This window comes from Salmo salar, chromosome ssa16 (genome assembly GCF_905237065.1).
Source record: "Salmo salar chromosome ssa16, Ssal_v3.1, whole genome shotgun sequence".
NCBI lineage: Eukaryota > Metazoa > Chordata > Actinopteri > Salmoniformes > Salmonidae > Salmo > Salmo salar.
Genome location: NC_059457.1, coordinates 15,157,472 through 15,178,312, shown reverse-complemented (window position 1 = coordinate 15,178,312; position 20,841 = coordinate 15,157,472). Strand labels below are relative to the sequence as shown.

General features: G+C 42.8%; 1 protein-coding gene across 4 annotated transcripts in view; it reads right to left on the bottom strand.

The window, feature by feature from the left end:
* Positions 1-20,841, bottom strand: part of tspan9a (tetraspanin 9a) — a 288,735-nt gene that overhangs the window by 99,911 nt on the left and 167,983 nt on the right. For 2 of the 4 annotated variants that reach the window (XM_014147922.2, XM_014147923.2), the window contains one exon: positions 1,460-1,539. In XM_014147922.2, coding sequence (XP_014003397.1) covers positions 1,460-1,522 — 63 coding nt within the window. In that variant the 5' untranslated portion in view covers positions 1,523-1,539. Of the gene's footprint in view, positions 1-1,459; positions 2,673-20,841 lie in introns of those variants that run through there. The other 2 variants (XM_014147924.2, XM_014147921.2) reach the window with 2 other exon arrangements.

Below are 20,841 nucleotides of genomic sequence, written 5' to 3'. Positions count from 1 at the left end.
CCATCCAGTAGCCCGGCCTCTGATCCCTCCACATGCATCACGTACTGCACACACACCTTGCCTGATCTGAGCAGGCCTTGCCAATCAGGCACACACATATCCCTCTTGCACTGTGTGGGTGTTCTGCCCGAAAGGTACATTGGAATCTGTGCTGTGGGCTGTTGGTCTCGTCATGGTTCAGTAATAATGGGCAGCAGCCTGGTGCCTAAGCTTCGAATGTGCCCCAGATTGCAGGGTGCACGCAGTAGGCTAGTGGTGACGTGATTGGAGAGGTATACCCTGTGGTGTTGTGATGTTATTACGCTTCACGCATGACTGGCTCCACACAAAAGGCTCCGGTCCATCAACTAAACCCCCGATAATCCACTGGTTAAATATTTCAGGGGATGCCTACTTTCACAAACAAAATGACAGATGCAAACATAAGACCCACTGAAATCTGAGGGATTTGATGATGATGTGTGAAAGTGCTAGTCTTTTAAAAAAAATCTGTGTTACCCAAAAAAATCCCAATGTGTATAATGAAACCAACAAATCAGATTATTCCCATCCAACTCTATTCCAGCGGCTCTCCAAAACGAATTAAAACATCCTCCATCGTTCTAAATCTTTCATAACCATTCCCCAGATATGTCATGATTCCATCTAAAACATGTAAGCAATGCCCCCTATCCTTTTAACTAGACAGCTTAACACTCTAAATCCTCATCATGTTTGCAGTAAATCAGCACCCATCAGGAGCCACGTTGTAAAGCCATCTGAACGAATGCCAGCCCCAGCACCCCAGCAGAGCACCCACAGGGAGACATGGTGGAGCAACCACTCTTTCAACTCTTTTTCAAATCTGATGTTAAACCTAACTCTGAACTTAACCACACTGCTAACAGTATGCCTAACCCTAATCTTCAAATTAAAACCAAACAGCAAATGTTTGTTTTCATCGATTCTTACGATATAGCCAATTTTGACTTTGAGGTGTCGGAGTGACAACCCCCACTCCAACGCCTCAATAACAACCAGCGATAGTAACATGCAATTGAGCCCCATCACGCCATGATGAGGCAGACATAGTTATGAAACACACATGGTCGCACAAAGAGCTACAGTATCACCTTGAGAAGAAAAGGGTTTTCATAATGATCCTCATAAGCATGAACACCAATCTTGATCTCACATACGCCTGAACAGAAATCTTTAAATGATCCGTATATCAGTTTACAAGTATTATGCAATATGACATTTTACCATCTTGCCTTACTCATATTACTGCAAACCTAATGCCTACCCCTTTTACATTTGTATCCGCTGAGTAATTTCCAGAACCATGTGTCAGTGTCATTCCTGCTTGTTGGCCCACATTCATCCTAATGCATCCTATAATTAGCACCCCCAAAAGAGAACAAACAATATGGAGCCATGAGAAAGAGAAGAAGAAGAGAGAGAAATAATGTTTACTTACCCAGAAGATGAGGTTGAAGAGGAACATGGTGTACTTCAAACAGCAGAGACAGCCCCGTGCCATGTTGCACTTCTTGAATTCTAAAAGGAACACAAAGGATAGATCCAGGTAAAAGACCACGTATTTGCTGCCTTTGGGCGCCGTGTACTTGTTATTGCTGCTCTTGTCTCCTCCGACGTTGACGCTGGCATCGGCCGCTGTCCCAGCCTGCCCCTGTGCGGCGGAGGCGCCACGTGGCCCCGTGGAGCCGTAGAACGCGCCGGCGGTGAAGCCGCGGCCACCGAATGGGCGGCCGGACGTAGAGGCGCGGGCAAAGTCGGAGTCGCGGCTATCCACGGACGGGCTGCGGTGAATGGCTGACTCCTCACTGCTGGACTTCTCCATGCTCTGGGGCTGACGTTGCTGCTGCTGAGGGGCTCGCTACTGTTACACACTCTACCATGTCTCAGAGATGAGAGAACAGAACTCTTCCCCTCTAACAGGCTCCTCTCTCCCTCCCTGCTCTGTACTGATTCTCTTCAAGGCCAGAAAATCGGAATGTTTCTATATCAGAATCTTTCTATCTCCCCAACACAGGTAAGTGAGAGGAAGGAACGACACAGGCGCTATCCCCAGCTCTACGCGTCTTCTGCCCAGTGCCCAGTATCTGCTCTCATGCTCTTGAGTTAGCCATGCAGAGAAGCCCTAGTCCAGTGAGAACCATTATTACCCTGACAAGTGACGGCAGACTACGTCCTTGAGTCGGTAAGTTTCAATAGTGTCCCCTGGATCTCCTGTGCTCTCCACACTGCTGTGATGTTTGCCGTGGGAGCAGACCCCCTGTGACTCTTTCTCTCCTGCTGTCAGCTGCTCCACTTCTTCCACCTGGTTCACTTCTCCCTGCTGCTGACCTCAGGACTGCTTTCTGCCTGGAGCGGTGGGAACTTTTACCCCCCTGCAAAAACACAATCCTCTATCTTTTTTTCCCTCTCTCCGCTTCTCCTCCTCCTTTCCTGCACTCTCTCAGTCCTCTGTGCTTTGCGCTCTCCAACGTGCTGACAATACACTCTCTCCCACTCCTTCTCTCTCTCTCTGTGTGCTCTATGGTATCATTCTGCACTCAGTCCCCTGCTCTCTGCCTGTGCTCTCATTTGCAGCGCCGTGGCTGATGTGCGCTATTATCGGCAAGCCACATCTAACGGGCATTCCCAATCCTATCCCCCTAAATTAGAGCACTGCCCTCATTCCCTCTCCTCTCTTTGCCTCTCCTCGGCCCCTCCCCACTGCTGAGGGAGCAACCAATGAGGCCGCTGCAGGCAGCCCGGGATCCTCCCCCCCTCTCCAACCATGTAATAAGCTGATCGTAACGCTGCTCTGGCTATACAAGTTCAGCAATTTCATCTGTGCTGTCTGCGCGTCAGGGGATCCAGGAGGCCATTCATTAACTCAAATATCATGAGGCCAGGGAAACGTGTGAGAGGAGGGTGAGCGGGGGGGGGGGCTAGGTTCATATTAATATCTGCATGGGGGGAGGGGCTTCTCCTGTCAGTGTGGAACATATCACATGAAGATAGTGGAGTTGGCCAGTGCTCTCCGATGCAACCTTCAATCCTGTTTTTTTTTTACGCTTAAATGTATTATTCGCTTATGTTTACGCCTATATTTGTGAAGAGCTGGCTATAAGGACATCAAAACGCTATCATAATAAGGATGATTACTGCATGCAGACATATCTCTGCAGCCTTGTCACAAAGTTGTCAGTTGCTCAATACCTGCTTGCTCACATCCATGTAAGGAGCACCGATAAATTGGCAGGGATTCAGCCTTTGGAATTATTGCACCATTTCAAGCATGGAAATGGGAGAGTGGCTTAAAGATACTCAGAGCTATCCTATGGAATACCAGGGTCAAACACAGACTGTGTCAGTTGTTTCACACACATATTACAGCTCCATGGAGCTCCATCCTTATATTTATCGACTCTGGTTTGAAATTCAATCCCCAGATGACTCAATGTAAATGATCTGTGAACAAAGAGAAAATGCATTTTAAGATATCAAACTGATAAGATATCAAACCCCCACTGAGAGAGATGACGTTTCCTTTTTAGTGTACATGCTGATTTGACGAGATGGGGATGAAAGATACCTTTTGATACAGCGCTTGTGTTTCCTTTACTTTGATACATCTTTTCTCACCTCAGAGAACTACTGCACAAACAATAGCAATACCAGCACCTTAACACTCACTTACATAGCCCTTTCACAAGGTTGGGTTTGTGAAAACAGCCTAGTCTTAACTCCACACCTCTGCACTGTGGTAATGATCCCCCTCTCTTTCGGCAAGGAGAGGTTGAGTGCTTGTGATGGCTGCAACTCTGAGACAGATGGGGCAGAGTTTCAGCTGAATGGTCTTAAGGTAAACCCAGTGCTACCTTATATACACAGAGATACACTAATCCATGTCTCTTGTGTTTATACTACGGGGTACACAAACGCTCACAAACTTCCACAGATGCACCATTGAGAGCAACGTGTCGGGCTTTAACACTGCTTGGTATGGCAAATGCAACCAGTATCCTGCCCTGAATCTTAGTCTCTGTTACTAACCGGCTACCACCCAGTACTCTACTCTGCACCTTAGAGACTGCTGCCCTATGTACACAGTCATTGAACACTGATCACTTTAATAATGTTTACATAATATTTTACCCACCCCCTTCATATGTACAGTACCAGTCAAAAGTTTGGACACCCACTCATTCATTGGTTTTTCTTTATTTTGACTAATTACTACATTGTAGAATAATAGTGAAGACATCAAACCTATGAAATAACACATATGGAATAATGTAGTAACCAAAAAAGTGTTAAACAAATCAAAATATATTTTATATTTCAGATTCTTCAAAGTAGACACCCTTTGCCTTGATGACAACTTTGCACACTCTTTGTATTCTCTCAACCAGCTTCATGAGGAATGCTTAACCAACAGTCTTGAAGGAGTTCCCACATATGCTGAGCACTTGTTGGCTCCTTTTCCTTCACTCCGCGGTCCTACTCATCCCAAACAATCTCAATTGGGTTGAGGTCGGGTGATTGTGGAGGCCAGGTCATCTGATAATGTATTCTAGTGGCTCATCCTATATAACTACTGCTGTACACATCTTTCATATTCATACAGTGTCTTCGGAAAGTATTCAGACCCCTTGACTTTTTCCACAATTTGTAAGGTTACAGCCTTATTGATAATTGATTAAATTGATTATTTTCTTCATCAATCTACACACAATACCCCATAATGACAAAGCAAAAACATTTTTACTAATATACAGTCGAAGTCGGAAGTTTACATAGACCTTAGCCAAATACATTTAAACTCAGTTTTTCACAATTCCTGTCATTTAATCCTAGTGAAAATTCCCTGTCTTAGGTCAGTTAGGATCACCACATTATTTTAAAGAATGTGAAATGTTAGAATAATAGTAGAGAGAATGATTTATTTCAGTTTTTATTTCTTTCATCACATTCACAGTGGGTCAGAAGTTTACATACACTCAATTAGTATTTGGTAGCATTGCCTTTACATTGTTTAACTTGGGTCAAACGTTTCGGGTAGGCTTCCACAAGCTTCCCACAATAAGTTGGGTGAATTTTGGCCCATTCCTCCTGACAGAGCTGGTGTAACTGAGTCAGGTTTGTAGGCCTCCTTGCTAGCACACGCTTTTTCAGTTCTGCCCACACATTTTCTATAGGATTGAGGTCAGGGCTTTGTGATGGTCACTCCAATACCTTGACTTTGTTGTCCTTAAGCCATTTTGCCACAACTTTGGAAGTATGCTTGGGGGTCATTGTCCATTTAGAAGACCCATTTGCAACCAAGCTTTAACTTCCTGACTGATGTCTTGAAATGTTGCTTCAATATATCCACGTCATTTTCCTCCCTCATGATGCCATCTATTTTGTGAAGTGCACCAGTCCCTCCTGCAGCAAAGCACCCCCACAACATGACGCTGCCACCCCCATGCTTCATGGTTGGGATGGTGTTCTTCGGCTTGCAAGCCTCCCCTTTTTCCTCCAAACATTAGATAATGGCCAAACAGTTCTATTTTTGTTTCATCAGACCCGAGGACATACTTGCGTACCATTGTTTGTACAGATGAACGTGGTACCTTCAGGCGTTTGGAAATTGCTCCCCATTATGAAACTGACATGTGGAGGTGTACCATTTTTTTCTGAGGTCTTGGCTGATTTCTTTTGATTTTGCCATGATGTCAAGGAAAAAGGCACTGAGTTTGAAGGTAGGCATTGAAATACATCCACAGGTACACCTCCAATTGACTCAAATGATGTCAATTAGCTCATCAGACGCTTCTAAAGCCATGACATCATTTTCTGGAATTTTCCAAACTGTTTAAGACAGAGTCAACTTAGTGTATGTAAACTTCTTACCCACTGGAATTGTGATACAGTGAATTATAAGTGAAATAATCTGTCTGTAAACAATTGTTGGAAAAATGACTTGTGTCATGCACAAAGTAGATGTCCTAACCGACATGCCAAAACTATAGTTTGATAACAAGAAATTTGTGGAGTGGTTGAAAAACGAGTTTTAATGACTCCAACTTAAGTGTATGTAATCTTCTGACTTCAACTGTATACAAAAACCGGAAATATCACATTTACATAAGTATTCAGACCCTTAACTCAGTACTTTGTTGAAGCACCTTTAGTAGCGATTACAGAGTCTTCTTGGGTATGACGCTACAATCTTGGCACACCTGTATTTTGGGAGTTTCTCTCATTCTTCTCTGCAGATCCTCTCAAGTTATGTCAGGTTGGATGGGGAGCGTCACTGCACAGCCATGTTCAGGTCTCTCCAGAAATGTTCGATCGGATTCATGTCCGGGCTCTGGCTGGGCCACTCAAGGTCATTCAGAGACTTGTCCCGAAGCCACTCCTGCGTTGTCTTGGCTTTGTGCTTAGGGTCGTTGTCCTGTTGGAAGGTGAACCTTCAACCCAGTCTGAGGTCCAGAGCACTCTGGAGAAGGTTTTTTATCACAGATCTCTCCGTACTTTGCTCCGTTCATCTTTCCCTCGATCCTGACTAGTCTCCCAGTCCCTGCCGCTGACAAGCATCCCCACAGCATGATGCTGCCACCACCATGCTTCACCGCAGGGATGGTGCCAGGTTTCCTCCATACGTGAAGCTTGGCATTCAGGCCATCTTGGTTTCATCAGACCAGAGAATCTTGTTTCTCATGGTCTGAGAGTCTTTAGGTGCCTTTTGGCAAACTGTCATGTGCCTTTTACTGAGGAGTGGCTTACATCTGGTCACTCTACCCTGATTGGTGGAGTGCTGCCCACTTTTTGGAAGCAAACCATTCGATTTCGTCCCTACGTTATATCGGCATCGAACACGTCACCCCCCTAGGAGAGGGGTTGACCTCGACAATCTATTGTTAAAACGAGAGGAAGCCTGGATCTTTAATTTAAAGACCCTCAATGTAGACTTTGATCTGAAGCCATTTTTGTGATTATTTTGATTTTGCTCTTCATTGAAAATGTTTGTTGGCCTATGTAGCCAAATTGTATCTATGATCGTATGCTATCCATTTATGTTTTTTATATGTTATATTTATATCTGTAAATTAACCAATGATATCAAGCCACAACCGACCATGATTACAGACACCTGTGTCTGTCCTTTGACACTATATAAACTAGTGACCCGCAGTGTTTGTCATTATACCCTGATGAAGACTGTCTGTCGAAACGTTGGTTATTAGGTTATTCAATTATTGCATCTGAGCTCCTAGAGAGTGCGGCTCTCCTTTTCTTTTTCAATCAATTGAATTCACCACAGGTGGACGAAAACAAAGTTGTAGAAACATCTCAAGGATGATCAATGGAAACAGGATGCACCTGAGCTCAATTTCGAGTCTCATAGAAAAAGGTCTGAATACTTATGTAAATAAGGTATTTCTGTTTTTCATTTTGAAAACATTTGCAAAAATGTCTAAAAACCTGTTTCCACTTTTTCATTATTGGGTATTGTGTGTAGATTGATGTGTACATTTTTTTTATCCAATACATTTTAGAATAAGGCTGTAACGTAACAAAATGTGGAAATAGTAAAGGGGTCTGAATACTTTCCAAATTCACTGTATACAGTGGTTCTTCCTGTAAAAGTTGCGTCATACTGCAGCACACCTTGCGGGCTGCTGCAGAATTCTATGGCACGTCATTTAATTGTCAGCCATTGTTGCCATTAATGCTAGTTAGGGCTAGTTTCACCACCAGAGGGCATCTTTGAGAAGCATTTGATTGTCTTTAATATTGGCTGTAATAGAGAATTTAAAACCTTTTTGCAAGAACATAGTATACAGTATGGGATTGATTTTAAGAAATGTAGCTTAATTAATTAGATGAATATTATGGTGTTTCTATTACAAGAAAAATTCAAAAACGAAACACTCAGAGTTTCCGTTAGGAAAATATTATGCTGTACAACGTGACGGTCGGGAGTAGGATACAGTACTAAGAGCATAACATTTCCACACCCTAATTGTAGTCTAACCAATACCCAAACGGAGATTCAGTGAAAATAAAAATCTCATTGATTTATACACTACCAATCAAAAGTTTTGACACACCTACTCAATCATGGGTTGTTCTTTATTTGTACTATTTTCTACATTGTAGAAGAACAGTGAAGACATAAAAACTATGAAATAACACATATGGAATCATGTAGTAACCAAAAAAGTGTTAAAGAAATCAAAATATATTTAAGATTTTAGATTCTTCAAAGTAGCCTTGATGACAGCTTTGCACACTCTTGGCATTCTCTCAACCAGCTTCACCTGGAATGCTTTTCCAACAGTCTTGAAGGAGTTCCCACATATGCTGAGCACTTGTTGGCTGCTTTTCCTTCACTCTGCGGTCCAACTCATTCCAAACCATATCAAATGGGTTGAGGTCGGGTGATTGTGGAGGTCAGGTAATCTGATGCAGCACTCCATCACTCTCTTTTTGGTCAAATAACCCTTACACAGCCTGGAGGTCTGTTTTGGGTCATTGTCCTGTTGAAAAACAAATGATCATCCCACTAAGCACAAAGCAGATGGGATGGCGTATCCCTGCAGAATGATGTGGTAGCCATGCTGGTTAAGTGTACCTTGAATTCTAAATAAATCACAGACAGTGTCACCAGCAAAGCACCCCCACACCATCACACCTCCTCCTCCATGCTTCACGGTGAGAACCACACACGCGGAGATCATCCGTTCACCTACTCTGCATCTCACAAAGACACGGTGATTGGAACCAAAAATCTCATATTTGGACTCATCAGACCAAAGGACAGATTTCCATCGGTCTAATGTCCATTGCTCGTGTTTCTTGGCTCAAGCAAGTCTCTTCTTCTTATTGGTGTCCTTTAGTAATGGTTTCTTTGCAGAATGCCAAGAGTGTGCAAAGCTGTCATTAAGGCAAAGGGTGGCTACTTTGAAGAATCTAAAATCTAAAATCTATTTTGATTTGTTTTACACTTGGTAAACTGTTGGTTACTACATGATTCCATATGTGTTATTTCATAGTTTTGATGCCTTCACTATTATTCTACCATGTAGAAAATATAAAAAATATAGAAAAACTCTTGAATGAGTAGGTGTGTCCAAACTTTTGACTGGTACTGTATATGCTATATATATTCCAGACTTTGACATTGCCCGTTCTGATGTTTCTTAATTACATAATTGTTATTTGGGTGATTTATATGTTTTGCTTTGTATTCTTAGGTATGTTGGAGCTAGAAATATAAGCATTTTGCTACACCTGCGATAACAGCTTTCCCACTATCCTCTGGTGGCCTTAACCAAATTGTTTACCTAAAATCAGTTTCCTGTTTCAGAGTGCAGTGCTCCTCTCTCCACGGGCAGCTGTGTCTGTGACAGACTATTCTACATGCCACATTCAACTTGAATAATAATCCTTAATGTCAGCGTCACTGTTCACGTAAGCCTGGTGTGGGATGAGAACGATGAAAGTGATCCCACACAGATAGCTAAAGAAGCGTTGGCTCAGCTCCTGTGGGTTGTCTGATCACAGCCCGTCAGGCCCTTAACTATTAATTCAATACGTCGTGCGTCAGTAGCCGCTGCCTCATAGGAGGACATGCATTTATCAGAGAGCTATGGGGGCCCTTAGCTAGCATGTGAGTGTGCTGCTGATGCCTCCACCAGACACAAGGGCACGTTCCTCCTCTCACTCCCACGTGAACAGATCCCAGCTGCATTCATCGCCATCGACTCAACAGAAGAGAACCAAAAGGCATGGGGCTCTGAAGTCCTTTATTAGGCAAGAGCAAGGTTGCACAGGGATTCTTCATTCTAACTTTCTCTGATGCTGAATAAACCTGGCAGGTCCTTCGATACGTGTTAAAAAGGAAAACTGGAAAGCGAGCTTCGAGTTCAGTAGGAAGATACATCCTAGAATACTCATTTTCAGGGCTCCTCCAGCCAAAACACTACTGCTTTTCTATCATGGTATGAAAGAGTATAACATAAAATCAAAGTAAAAGTGCCCTGTGGCTGTGTCAGGCAGAGTAAATATGAAACAAACAACATTGGTTCTGGCATTTTTTGTGTGGAGCTCTATTGGAGTAAAGCTTATGTAGTCTAGCCAACAAGGCACCAACGCCAGCAGAACAGAAACAGTGGTGGGTGGTGGGCTAGTTCTATTTAAGAAGCACTTCAATAATTAGACCAATAGTGCAAAGTCGTCTTAGGTTTCTTCTTAAACCTATTGGGTGAAATGATAAAGAAAATATAAATCTGCAGGATTAAGACTCTGGCCTCTAAGAGTTTCTTAATGTGGAACAGTATCTAATAAGGTACAGGACAGCCATTTAATCATTCGGCAAGCATCCCTTGCAACTGCACATGTACAAATTAGATGAGTGTGATCATAAATCCATACCTATACTGTAAAATATGGTGGTGGATCTTTGATGTTATGGGGCTATTTTGCTTCCACTTGTCCTGGGGCCCTTGTTAAGGTCAAAGGTATCATGAACTTTACCAAGTACCAGGACATTTTAGGCAAAAACCTGGTTGCCCCTGCCAGGATGCTGAAACTTAAACAATAACCCCAAGCATACATCAAAATCCCCCAAAATGTATAATAATTGACCACACAATCAACATTTTGCAATGGCTATCTCGGTCCCCATTGAACCCCATTGAAAACCTGTGGTTAATTGATGAGGGCAGTCCATAAGTGCAGACGAAGGATATCAAGGATCTGAAAATATTTTAAATGGAGGAATGGTCTAAGATCCCTCCCAATGTGTTCTTCAGTCTCATAAAACATTTTTAGAAAAGGCTCAGTGCCATTATCCTCTATGTGAGGTATTGAAAGGTGGGAATAATTTTGACCCCTATCTTTTTGAGAAAAAATAAATGATAACGTGTTAAACAAAATCTCTTTCTCTGAGCAGTTGTATTAGTATTAAGAATATCATTTTCAAATTTTTTGGAGCATAAAATATAGCTCAGTATTTTTTAAATGCATTTATACAGTCTTCCCACTGCATATGTTGAACTGTGAATGTCTCATGATGGACTGAGCGTGTGAATGGATTAGGACTCGTGTGAATGGATTAGGACTCGTCTATGTCCTGGCCCCCATAAAGAAAATGAGAATTAAAAACAAGTTCAGCCCCTGGTTTGACTGGACTTTTGCAGAGTTACTCCACCTCAAGAATTGCATTCTGCGAAAGGCTCAGCACACGCATACTCAGGCTGACTGGCTCTCGTTCAGGAAAATGAGAAATAAGTGCACTCAGGCTATCCGGTAGGTCAAAGTTAGATACTTTAAGGAGCAGTTCTCTCTCTGTGAGTCGAATCCCAAGAAGTTCTGGAAAACGGTTAAAGACCTAGAGAATAAACCCTCCTCCTCACAGCTGCCCATGTCCCTTAAAGTTGATGATGTGGTTGTTACTGACAAGAAGCACATGGCTGAGCTCTTCAATCACCACTTCATTAAGTCAGGATTCCTATTTGACTCAGCCATGCCTCCTTGCCCATCCAACATTTCCTCATCTCCCACCCCTTCTAATGCGACTAGCCCTGATGCTCCTCCCTCTTTTCCCCCTACCCCACTACAAAGTTTCTCCCTGAAGGCGGTCACTGAGTCCGAGGTGCTAAAGGAGCTCCTTAAACCATCTGGGTCAGATGCTTTAGACCATTTGTTCTTTAAGGTTGCTGCCCCTATAATCGCCAACCTATCTCTGACCATTTTTAACCTGTCTCTCCTCTCTGGGGAAGTTCCCATTGCTTGGAAGGCAGACACTGTTAGTCCTTTATTTAAAGGGGGAGATCAAGCTGATCCTAACTGTAAAAGGCATATTTCTATTTTTCCCTGTTTATCAAAAGTGTTGGAAAAACTTGTCAATTATCAACTAACTGGCTTTCTTGATGTCTATAGTATTCTCTCTGGTATGCAATCTGGTTTCCACTCAGGTTATGGATATGTCACTGCAACCTTAAAGGTCCTCAATGATGTCACCATTGCCCTTGATTCTAAGCAATGTTGTGCTGCTATTTTTATTGACTTGGCCAAAGCTTTTGATACGGTAGACCATTCCATTCTTGTGGGCCAGCTAAGGAGTATTGGTGTCTCTGAGGGGTCTTTGACCTGGTTTGCAAACTACCCCTCTCAAAGAGTCAGAACATCTGCTGTCTCAGCCACTACCTGTCACCAAGGGTGTACCCCACGGCTTGATCCTAGGCCCCACACTCTTCTCAATTTACATAAACAACATAGCCCAGGCAGTAGGAAGCCCTCTCATCCATTTATATGCAGATGATACAGTCTTATACTCAACTGACCGCTCCCCGGATTTTGTGTTAAACGCTCTACAACAAAGCTTTCTTAGTGTGCAACAAGCTTTCTCTGCCCTTAACCTTGTTCTGAACACCTCCAAAACAAAGATCATGTGGTTGGTAAGAAGAATGCCCCTCTCTCCACAGGTGTGATTACTACCTCTGAGGGTTTAGAGCTTGAGGTAGTCACCTCAAACAAGTACTTGGGAGTATGGCTAGACGGTACACTCTCCTTCCCTCAGCACATATCAAAGCTGCAGGCTTTGTAATCGCTCCTCTTTCACCCCAATCGCTCCTCTTTCACCCCAGCTCTCAAACTAACCCTGATTCAGATGACCATCCTAACCATGCTAGATTATGGAGACGTAATTTATAGATCGACAGAAAAGGGTGCTCTCGAGTGGCTAGATATTCTTTACCATTTGGCCATCAGATTTTCCACCAATGCTCCTTATAGGATACATCACTGCACTCTACACTCTTCTGTAAACTGGTCATCTCTGTATACCCATCGCAAGACACACTGGTTCATGCTTGTCATGACGTGGCCCTTTCTGGGTGTAGATCGTGGCTTCCCCCTCTCTCTCACTCTCTCCTACACCCAGGTTCTGTTATCTCAGGCCATAAATTCCTGGCGGAGACTCTCTCCCCCTGGTCATGCAGAGAGAGAGACCACAGAGTGAACAAAAGATTTCACTTGGCCGAACTCCTAAATCCTCAAAATGGGAGAATTAAACAAAATGTCCACTTTTGAGAGTGTGGGAATGGTCCGTGGACACGTAAAGGACAGTTATGTTGAGTGTGTTTCATTTGGTGACTTCATGAAGGACAGGAAACACACATAACTATATATCTGAATGTGTACATTTCTCAATTATGGGGTTTGCATCTAATTTTTGTGTAAAATGAATGAGTAAAGATGAAACTATTTGTGAAATTATGTAATGTGATGTTCATCTTTTATTTGAGAGAATTGTATTCCCTGTAAAGTTTTACTAGTCAGTGGCCACGCCCCCGTGAGCACCGACATGATCAGGTGTCATGGTACCTCGCTTTTCAATTGCTACAAATAAAACCCCCTCCTGAGGAAATTCACATCAGACCACGCAAACCCCGGTGTAAGCTAAGGTTGCAATGGTTGTTGAATTCCTAACTATACCACGTGGAGCATTGGTTACACGGCTGGAAATGGTTAAACTCTGAGACGATCGACCCCTACAGAATAAGAGCAAATCTTAGATACTAATAACTAGACTAGAAATTATGTAAACCTAGGATGAGAGTACCGACAACCGCCAAAACATCTATTCTATGAGAACATTTCTGAATGGTACTCTGAAGTATCCATTCTAACCACGAAATACTTTGATCTTTGGGGAAAAGCAACCAGAGCAGAGGGACTCTGATGAACTCTCCAGCAAACGGACCGGATTCCAACAGAGAAGACAACAATGACATACGGGCGTAAATATATGCTTGCAATTATTCTCGAATGAGCGGCCGTTCATGTGTGAAGGATTTGATTTTCAATGTATATAATTATAGACCCTGTGTAATGAATCCATTTGTCTTTCCCGCTCCTTTATCAGTCCACACCCCGTTTCCTTTGTATACCAAGCCATCATATCGGTTGAGCCCACTAGGTGATCATCCCTATCATTGTTAGTAACCAATATCTACTGTTGTTTGTTATGCATTTCTGTGATTAGTTAGTTAGTTAGTAAATACATTATTAAGTCAATTGGTGTATGGATGACTCATGGTTTAGGCTAACCAAGAATTCTACGACGTTTGAAATCAGACTAATGTAAGGTAAATAATAATTCATTAATAGAAGACTAATTGATCAGATAATAATATCTCAAGAGTTATATTCGGAATATTATAACTTTGTAATCTGAAGATTTTCCGTGGTCCCCCGACATCCCAGTTAATTAAATTTACATGATTAGTTTAGTCACGCAATAATAATTACAGAGAATTGGTTTGATAAAATAAGTCTTCACCTTTAATGATACTAAAGACACGACATGCTTATTTATAAAACCCTCTTAGGCCTCACTCCCCCTTATCTGAGATATCTACTGCAGCCCTCATCCTCCACATACAACACCCGTTCTACCAATCACATTCTCTTAAAGGACCCCAAAGCACACACATCCCTGGGTCGCTCGTCTTTTCAGTTTGCTGCAGCTAGCGACTGGAACGAGCTGCAACAAACACTCAAACTGGACAGTTTTTTATCTCCATCTCTTCATTCAAAGACTCAATCATGGACACTCTTACTGACAGTTGTGGCTGCTTCGTGTGATGTATTGTTGTCTCTACCTTCTTGCCCTTTGTGCTTTTGTCTGTGCCCAACGATGTTTGTACCCTGTTTTGTGCTGTGATCCATGTTGTGCTGCTGGTATGTTGCAACCATGTTGTTGTCATGTTGTGTTGCTAACATGCTGTGTTGTCATGGGTTGCTGCCATGCTATGTTGTCGTCTTAGGTCTCTCTTTATGTAGTGTTGTGTTGTCTCTCTTGTCATGATATGTGTTTTGTCCTATATTTTTTAAATGCTAATGAACTAACCTGTGTTTGTCTGTTTGTGCCCTGACTGTCCTGTCTTCTCTTATCTGTTGCAGCTCTGTCTGACGGATGTGCCTGCAGGTCTACTGTTTAGACTGGAGAACTTGGCTTTTCTTGGTGTGTGTGGTCTGTCTGCTCTGTCATCTCTACAGCTTATTCACACTCCGGTTGACAAGAGAGCACAAACATGTGTCTCCCTTCTCCTGTCTCCTGCAGTCATAGGCTCGGAACTAAGAATAAATGGCAGAGTCAGGCGGAGTGACCGCGGGTCCCATAGGGCGGCGCACAATTGGCCCAGCGTCATCTGGATTAGGAGAGGGTTTGGCCGGGCGGGCTTTACTTGGCTCAACTCCTTGTGTCGGGCTGGGTGCCTGCAGGCTGACTTCGGTCGTCAGTTGAGCGGTGTTTCCTCTGACACATTAGCACAGCTGGCTTCTGGGTTAAGCGGACGTGTGTTAAGGAGCGATGTTTGGCGTGTCATGTTTCGGGGACGCATGACTCCACCTTCGCCTCTCCTGAGCCCGTTGGGGAGTTGCAGCAATGAGACAAGATCGTAATTGAAATTGGGAGAAAAAGGGGTAAAAAACAAAAAGGTTGACTGAAGAGCATCTGCTAAATGACAGAAATAAAAAATGTAGGACTACAAAGGGCATGTTTGCCCACACTATCTCAGCTCTCATTCCTCTTGGTTGCTCTATACTCTCTATACACACTGGGGCCAAGGCTGTTGCTGTGTACAAAAAGGACAACATGGAGGACATGTCAGGTTAAAAAACTGCATAAATGGACCACACACTTCTAGGAACTCAAATGTCACAGGGTCCAAACTGAACAAATGGTGGGGGTCATCCTAATTTGTCGGACACCAGTCAGTCTCCAGCGTGTCTGGCACCTCCCTGCCTGTCATTCCGGCCGGCTAAAGGTTATAAATAGACATGTGGTCTAAGACTGACCATCCTGACCGTCCTGTCCGTCCTTGTCAGTATGCTAACAAGCTCTTTTCTACTTGGCCAAATCGAATTGACAGACAGACGTCAATACAATCGGATATTTACGATTCTGTCTCTGCCTTTTATGACTAAGTCTGGCGTCCAGGTAATTGGGCAACGAGACGATAGCGGACATTTTGAGTCCCTACCGGTGACTTACAACAATAAAGTTGATAAAGGTGTCTGGATGGTGGAACTAATTAGGGATTTCTGAAATCTTGCTCTCCTCCTCAGCAGACCCAACTAGAGTGTGTGACAGTCAGTCAGGTCCCAGGAAATCAGTGTCAATTTATGGTTGTGTTGTTAAAGCTGCAATATGTAACTTTCTGGGCAAATTACAGATCTGTCATTCTCATTGAAAGCAAGTCTAAGAAGTGGTAGATATATTCTATGTGTGCTATTTCTATACTTCCCGTTCTTAAGTTTAGATTTTGCAATCTTTTACTTTCGGTTTTGAACACCAGCTTCAAACAGCTGAAAATACAATACTGAACATATATTTCCCAGCGGTTTAGATGGTACAATAATTTTCTACACTATATATTGTTTGTTTTGCCACATAAACTGAAATTAGACAAACTAATGTATTGGAATTTTAGCAACCAGGAAATGGCGGAGTGATTTCTGCATATTGCACTAGTTGCTACCGAGCATAATCTGAGAGAAGTTTGTTTGTGGTTGTTTAAAAAGGCAGTGTTCGTGTTAGTGAACACACTCAGGTCTGTTAATTGTAATACAATGGAAAACTCTGCCTGACTCGGCCAAATATTCTTAGTTCCGAGCCAATGACTGCAGGAGACAGGAGAAGGGAGACACATGTTTGTGCTCTCTTGTCAACCGGAGTGTGAATAAGCTGTAGAGATGACAGAGCAGACAGACCACACACACCAAGAAAAGCCAAGTTCTCCAGTCTAAACAGTAGACCTGCAGGCACATCCGTCAGACAGAGCTGCAACAGACAAGAGAAGACAGGACGGGCAGGGCCGCACAAACAGACAAACACAGGCTAGTTCATTAGCATTTAGCCAAGGAAAACAGCCTATACAACAGTGTTGGGGAAGCTACTCTGAAAAGATAGTTAACCAAGCTACTAATTACTTCATGACAATTGTTAAATCCACTGCAACTCAATATTAGGAAGGTGTTCTTAACGCTTTGTACACTCAGTGTACAAAAATTATGTTTCAAGTGAAAATTATGCAGGTCTGATGCCAAAATAGAAAGGAAATGATTGCCTACTTCACGCAAAGTTTATTTCCTTTTTCCACAAAAAAAGTAGTGTGTAACGTTAGTTCCAGTAGTTAGCTACAACGCTACACGGCAAAAAAAGTCATTAACTACTGAAAACACTACCTAGATTGGATTTTAGTTCAACTACCACCAAGCTACTGCAAAATGTAGTTAAATTACTAGTTGAACTACATATACTGTAGGTCACTACTCCCCAACACTGAAATACAACATAGGCTACAACAATAAGGCAACAGTTAAAGGACCATCTTTTAACTCATAATATTGTTTACCATGTTAAATACCATAGAATTGCATGTAATGCATGGATGGAGTTGTACAGTAGCTTACATGCATCCGAAACGGCAACAAAATACATATGGGTAGTGACAGGGTATCATGATTATGTTGATCAAAGGAGCAGAATAGCTAAGTCCTCTGGACGGTGGAAGACTTAATGTAATATTTCAAATGCCCATAATGGTATATGAAAGAATGGAACGTCAGCAATATGTATCTTATTCAGTTCAGTGGGAAATCAGCCGAGTGTTGAAGTCAGGTCCCCGCCATCGATTTATTGTCTGTACGGTAATTCAAGTTCATTGTAAGCCTTAGAACGGTGTGTGGAAGCCATCAAGTCATCCTCAACATGAGATACATTCAAATCTTAGATTCTGAAGATTTGTGATTTTATTTTGCTTACTGTGGATAATTCAAAGGTTCTCGAGAAACACACACGCACGCACACAAATTATATTAAAAAGCCCTTTAGTGTAGGAAAAAGGGAACAGGGCAAAACAAAGAGGAATAAGCCTTTGAATTAAATTGCATTTTCAGGTAAACAATGCACAAACTGCTGAGCTGCTGGATTATACAAATATATCCCTGGGAGCTACTGTCTGTGATAAATGTTGATAGTCATGGGTCTCCTACCCTTTGCCTCATCTCTGTAATGTGTTGAATCCATTGTCTTGGAGAAACTGGGGACCAAGGTCAATTGAAGCAATCAACCAAGAAAACCTACATACAGTAAGTCTCTAACCACATAAAAAATACTACAGTTCACTATAGAATACTATAGTACTTAGTTTACACAGTTTGTTACGTTACAGCCTTATTCTAAAATAAGTTCTTTTATTAAGTTATAAATTATTTTTCCCCTCATCAATCTGCACACAATACCCCAAACATAAATACCTAATTTACATAAATATTCAGACCCTTTGCTATGAGAACCGAAATTGAGCTCAGGTGCATCCTGTTTCCATTGATCATCCTTGAGGTGTTTCTACAACTTGATTGGAGTCCACCTGTGGTAAATTCAATTGATTGGACATGATTTGGAAAGGCACACACCCGTCTAAATAAGGTCCCACAGTTGACAGTGCATGTCAGAGCAAAAACCAAGCCATGAGGTTGAAGGAATTGTCCATAGAGTTGTGAGACAGGATTGTATCAAGGCAAAGATCTGGGGAAGGGTAGCAAAAAATGTCTGCAGCATTGAAGGTCCCCAAGAACACAGTGGCCTCCATCATTCTTAAATGGAAAAAGTTTGGAACCACCAAGACTCTTCCTAGAGCTGGCTTCCCGGCCAAACTGAGCAATCGTGTGACCAAGAACCCGATGGTCACTCTGACAGAGCTCCAGAGTTCCTCTGTGGAGATGGGAGAACCTTCCAGAAGGACAACCATCTCTGCAGCACTCCACCAATCAAGTCTTTATGTTAAAGTTGCCAGACGGAAGCCACACCTCAGTAAAAGCTTGGAGTTGGCCAAAAGGCCCCTAAAAACTCTCAGACCATGAGAAACAAGATTCTCTGGTCTGATGAAACCAAGATTGAACTCTTTGGCCTGAATCCCAAGTGTCACATCTGGAGGAAACCTGACACCATCCCTACGGTGAAGCATGGTGATGGCAGCATCATGCCGTGGGGATGTTTTTCAGCAGCAGGGACTGGGAGACTAGTCAGGACTGAGGGAAAGATGAACGGAGCAAAGTACAGAGAGATCTGTGATAAAAACCTTCTTCCAGAGAGCTCAGGACCTCAGACTTGGGCGAAGATTCACCTTCCTACAGGACAACGACCCTAAGCACACAGCCAAGACAACGCAGGAGTGGCTTCGGGACAAGTCTCTGAATGTCCTTGAGTGGCCCAGCCAGAGCCCGGACGAACCCGATCGAACATCTCTGGAGAGACCTGAAAATAGCTGTGCAGTGATGCTCCCCATAAAACCTGACAGAACTTGAGAGGATCTGTAGAGAAGAATGGGAGAAACTCCCCAAATACAGGTGTGACAACCTTGTACCACCATACCCAAGAAGACTCATGGCTGTAATCACTGCCAAAGGTGCTTCAACAAAGTACTGAATAAAGGGTCTGAATACTTATGTAAATGTGATATTTCAGTTTCGATTTTCTTTTTCGAAATTTGCTAAAATTTCACTATAGGATATTGTTTGTAGATTGATGAGGGAAATAAATATTTAATCAATTTTAGAATAAGGCTGTAACCTAACAAAATGTAGAACATTTAAGGGGTCTGAATACTTTCTGAATGCACTGTATATAATTCTGTAGTCAACTATACTAAGGGAAAGGGAGATACAGCGGGGGAAAAAAGTATTTAGTCAGCCACCAATTGTGCAAGTTCTCCCACTTAAAAAGATGAGAGAGGCCTGTAATCTTCATCATAGGTACACGTCAACTATGACAGACAAAACGAGAAAAAAAAATCCAGAAAATCACATTGTAGGATTTTTTATGAATTTATTTGCAAATTATGGTGGAAAATAAGTATTTGGTCAATAACAAAAGTTTCTCAATACTTTGTTATATAGCCTTTGTTGGCAATGACACAGGTCAAACGTTTTCTGTAAGTCTTCACAAGGTTTTCACACACTGTTGCTGGTATTTTGGCCCATTCCTCCATGCAGATCTCCTCTAGAGCAGTGATGTTTTGGGGCTGTCGCTGGGAAACACGGACTTTCAACTCCCTCCAAAGATTTTCTATGGGGTTGAGATCTGGAGACTGGCTAGGCCACTCCAGGACCTTGAAATGCTTCTTACGAAGCCACTCCTTCGTTGCCCGGGCGGTGTGTTTGGGATCATTGTCATGCTGAAAGACCCAGCCACGTTTCATCTTCAATGCCCTTACTGATGGAAGGAGGTTTTCACTCAAAATCTCACGATACATGGCCCCATTCATTCTTTCCTTTACACGGATCAGTCGTCCTGGTCCCTTTGCAGAAAAACAGCCCCAAAGCATGATGTTTCCACCCCCATGCTTCACAGTAGGTATGGTGTTCTTTGGATGCAACTCAGCATTCTTTGTCCTCCAAACACGACGAGTTGAGTTTTTACCAAAAAGTTATATTTTGGTTTCATCTGACCATATGACATTCTCCCAATCCTCTTCTGGATCATCCAAATGCTCTCTAGCAAACTTCAGACGGGCCTGGACATGTACTGGCTTAAGCAGGGGGACACGTCTGGCACTGCAGGATTTGAGTCCCTGGCGGCGTAGTGTGTTACTGATGGTAGGCTTTGTTACTTTGGTCCCAGCTCTCTGCAGGTCATTCACTAGGTCCCCCCGTGTGGTTCTGGGATTTTTGCTCACCGTTCTTGTGATCATTTTGACCCCACGGGGTGAGATCTTGCGTGGAGCCCCAGATCGAGGGAGATTATCAGTGGTCTTGTATGTCTTCCATTTCCTAATAATTGCT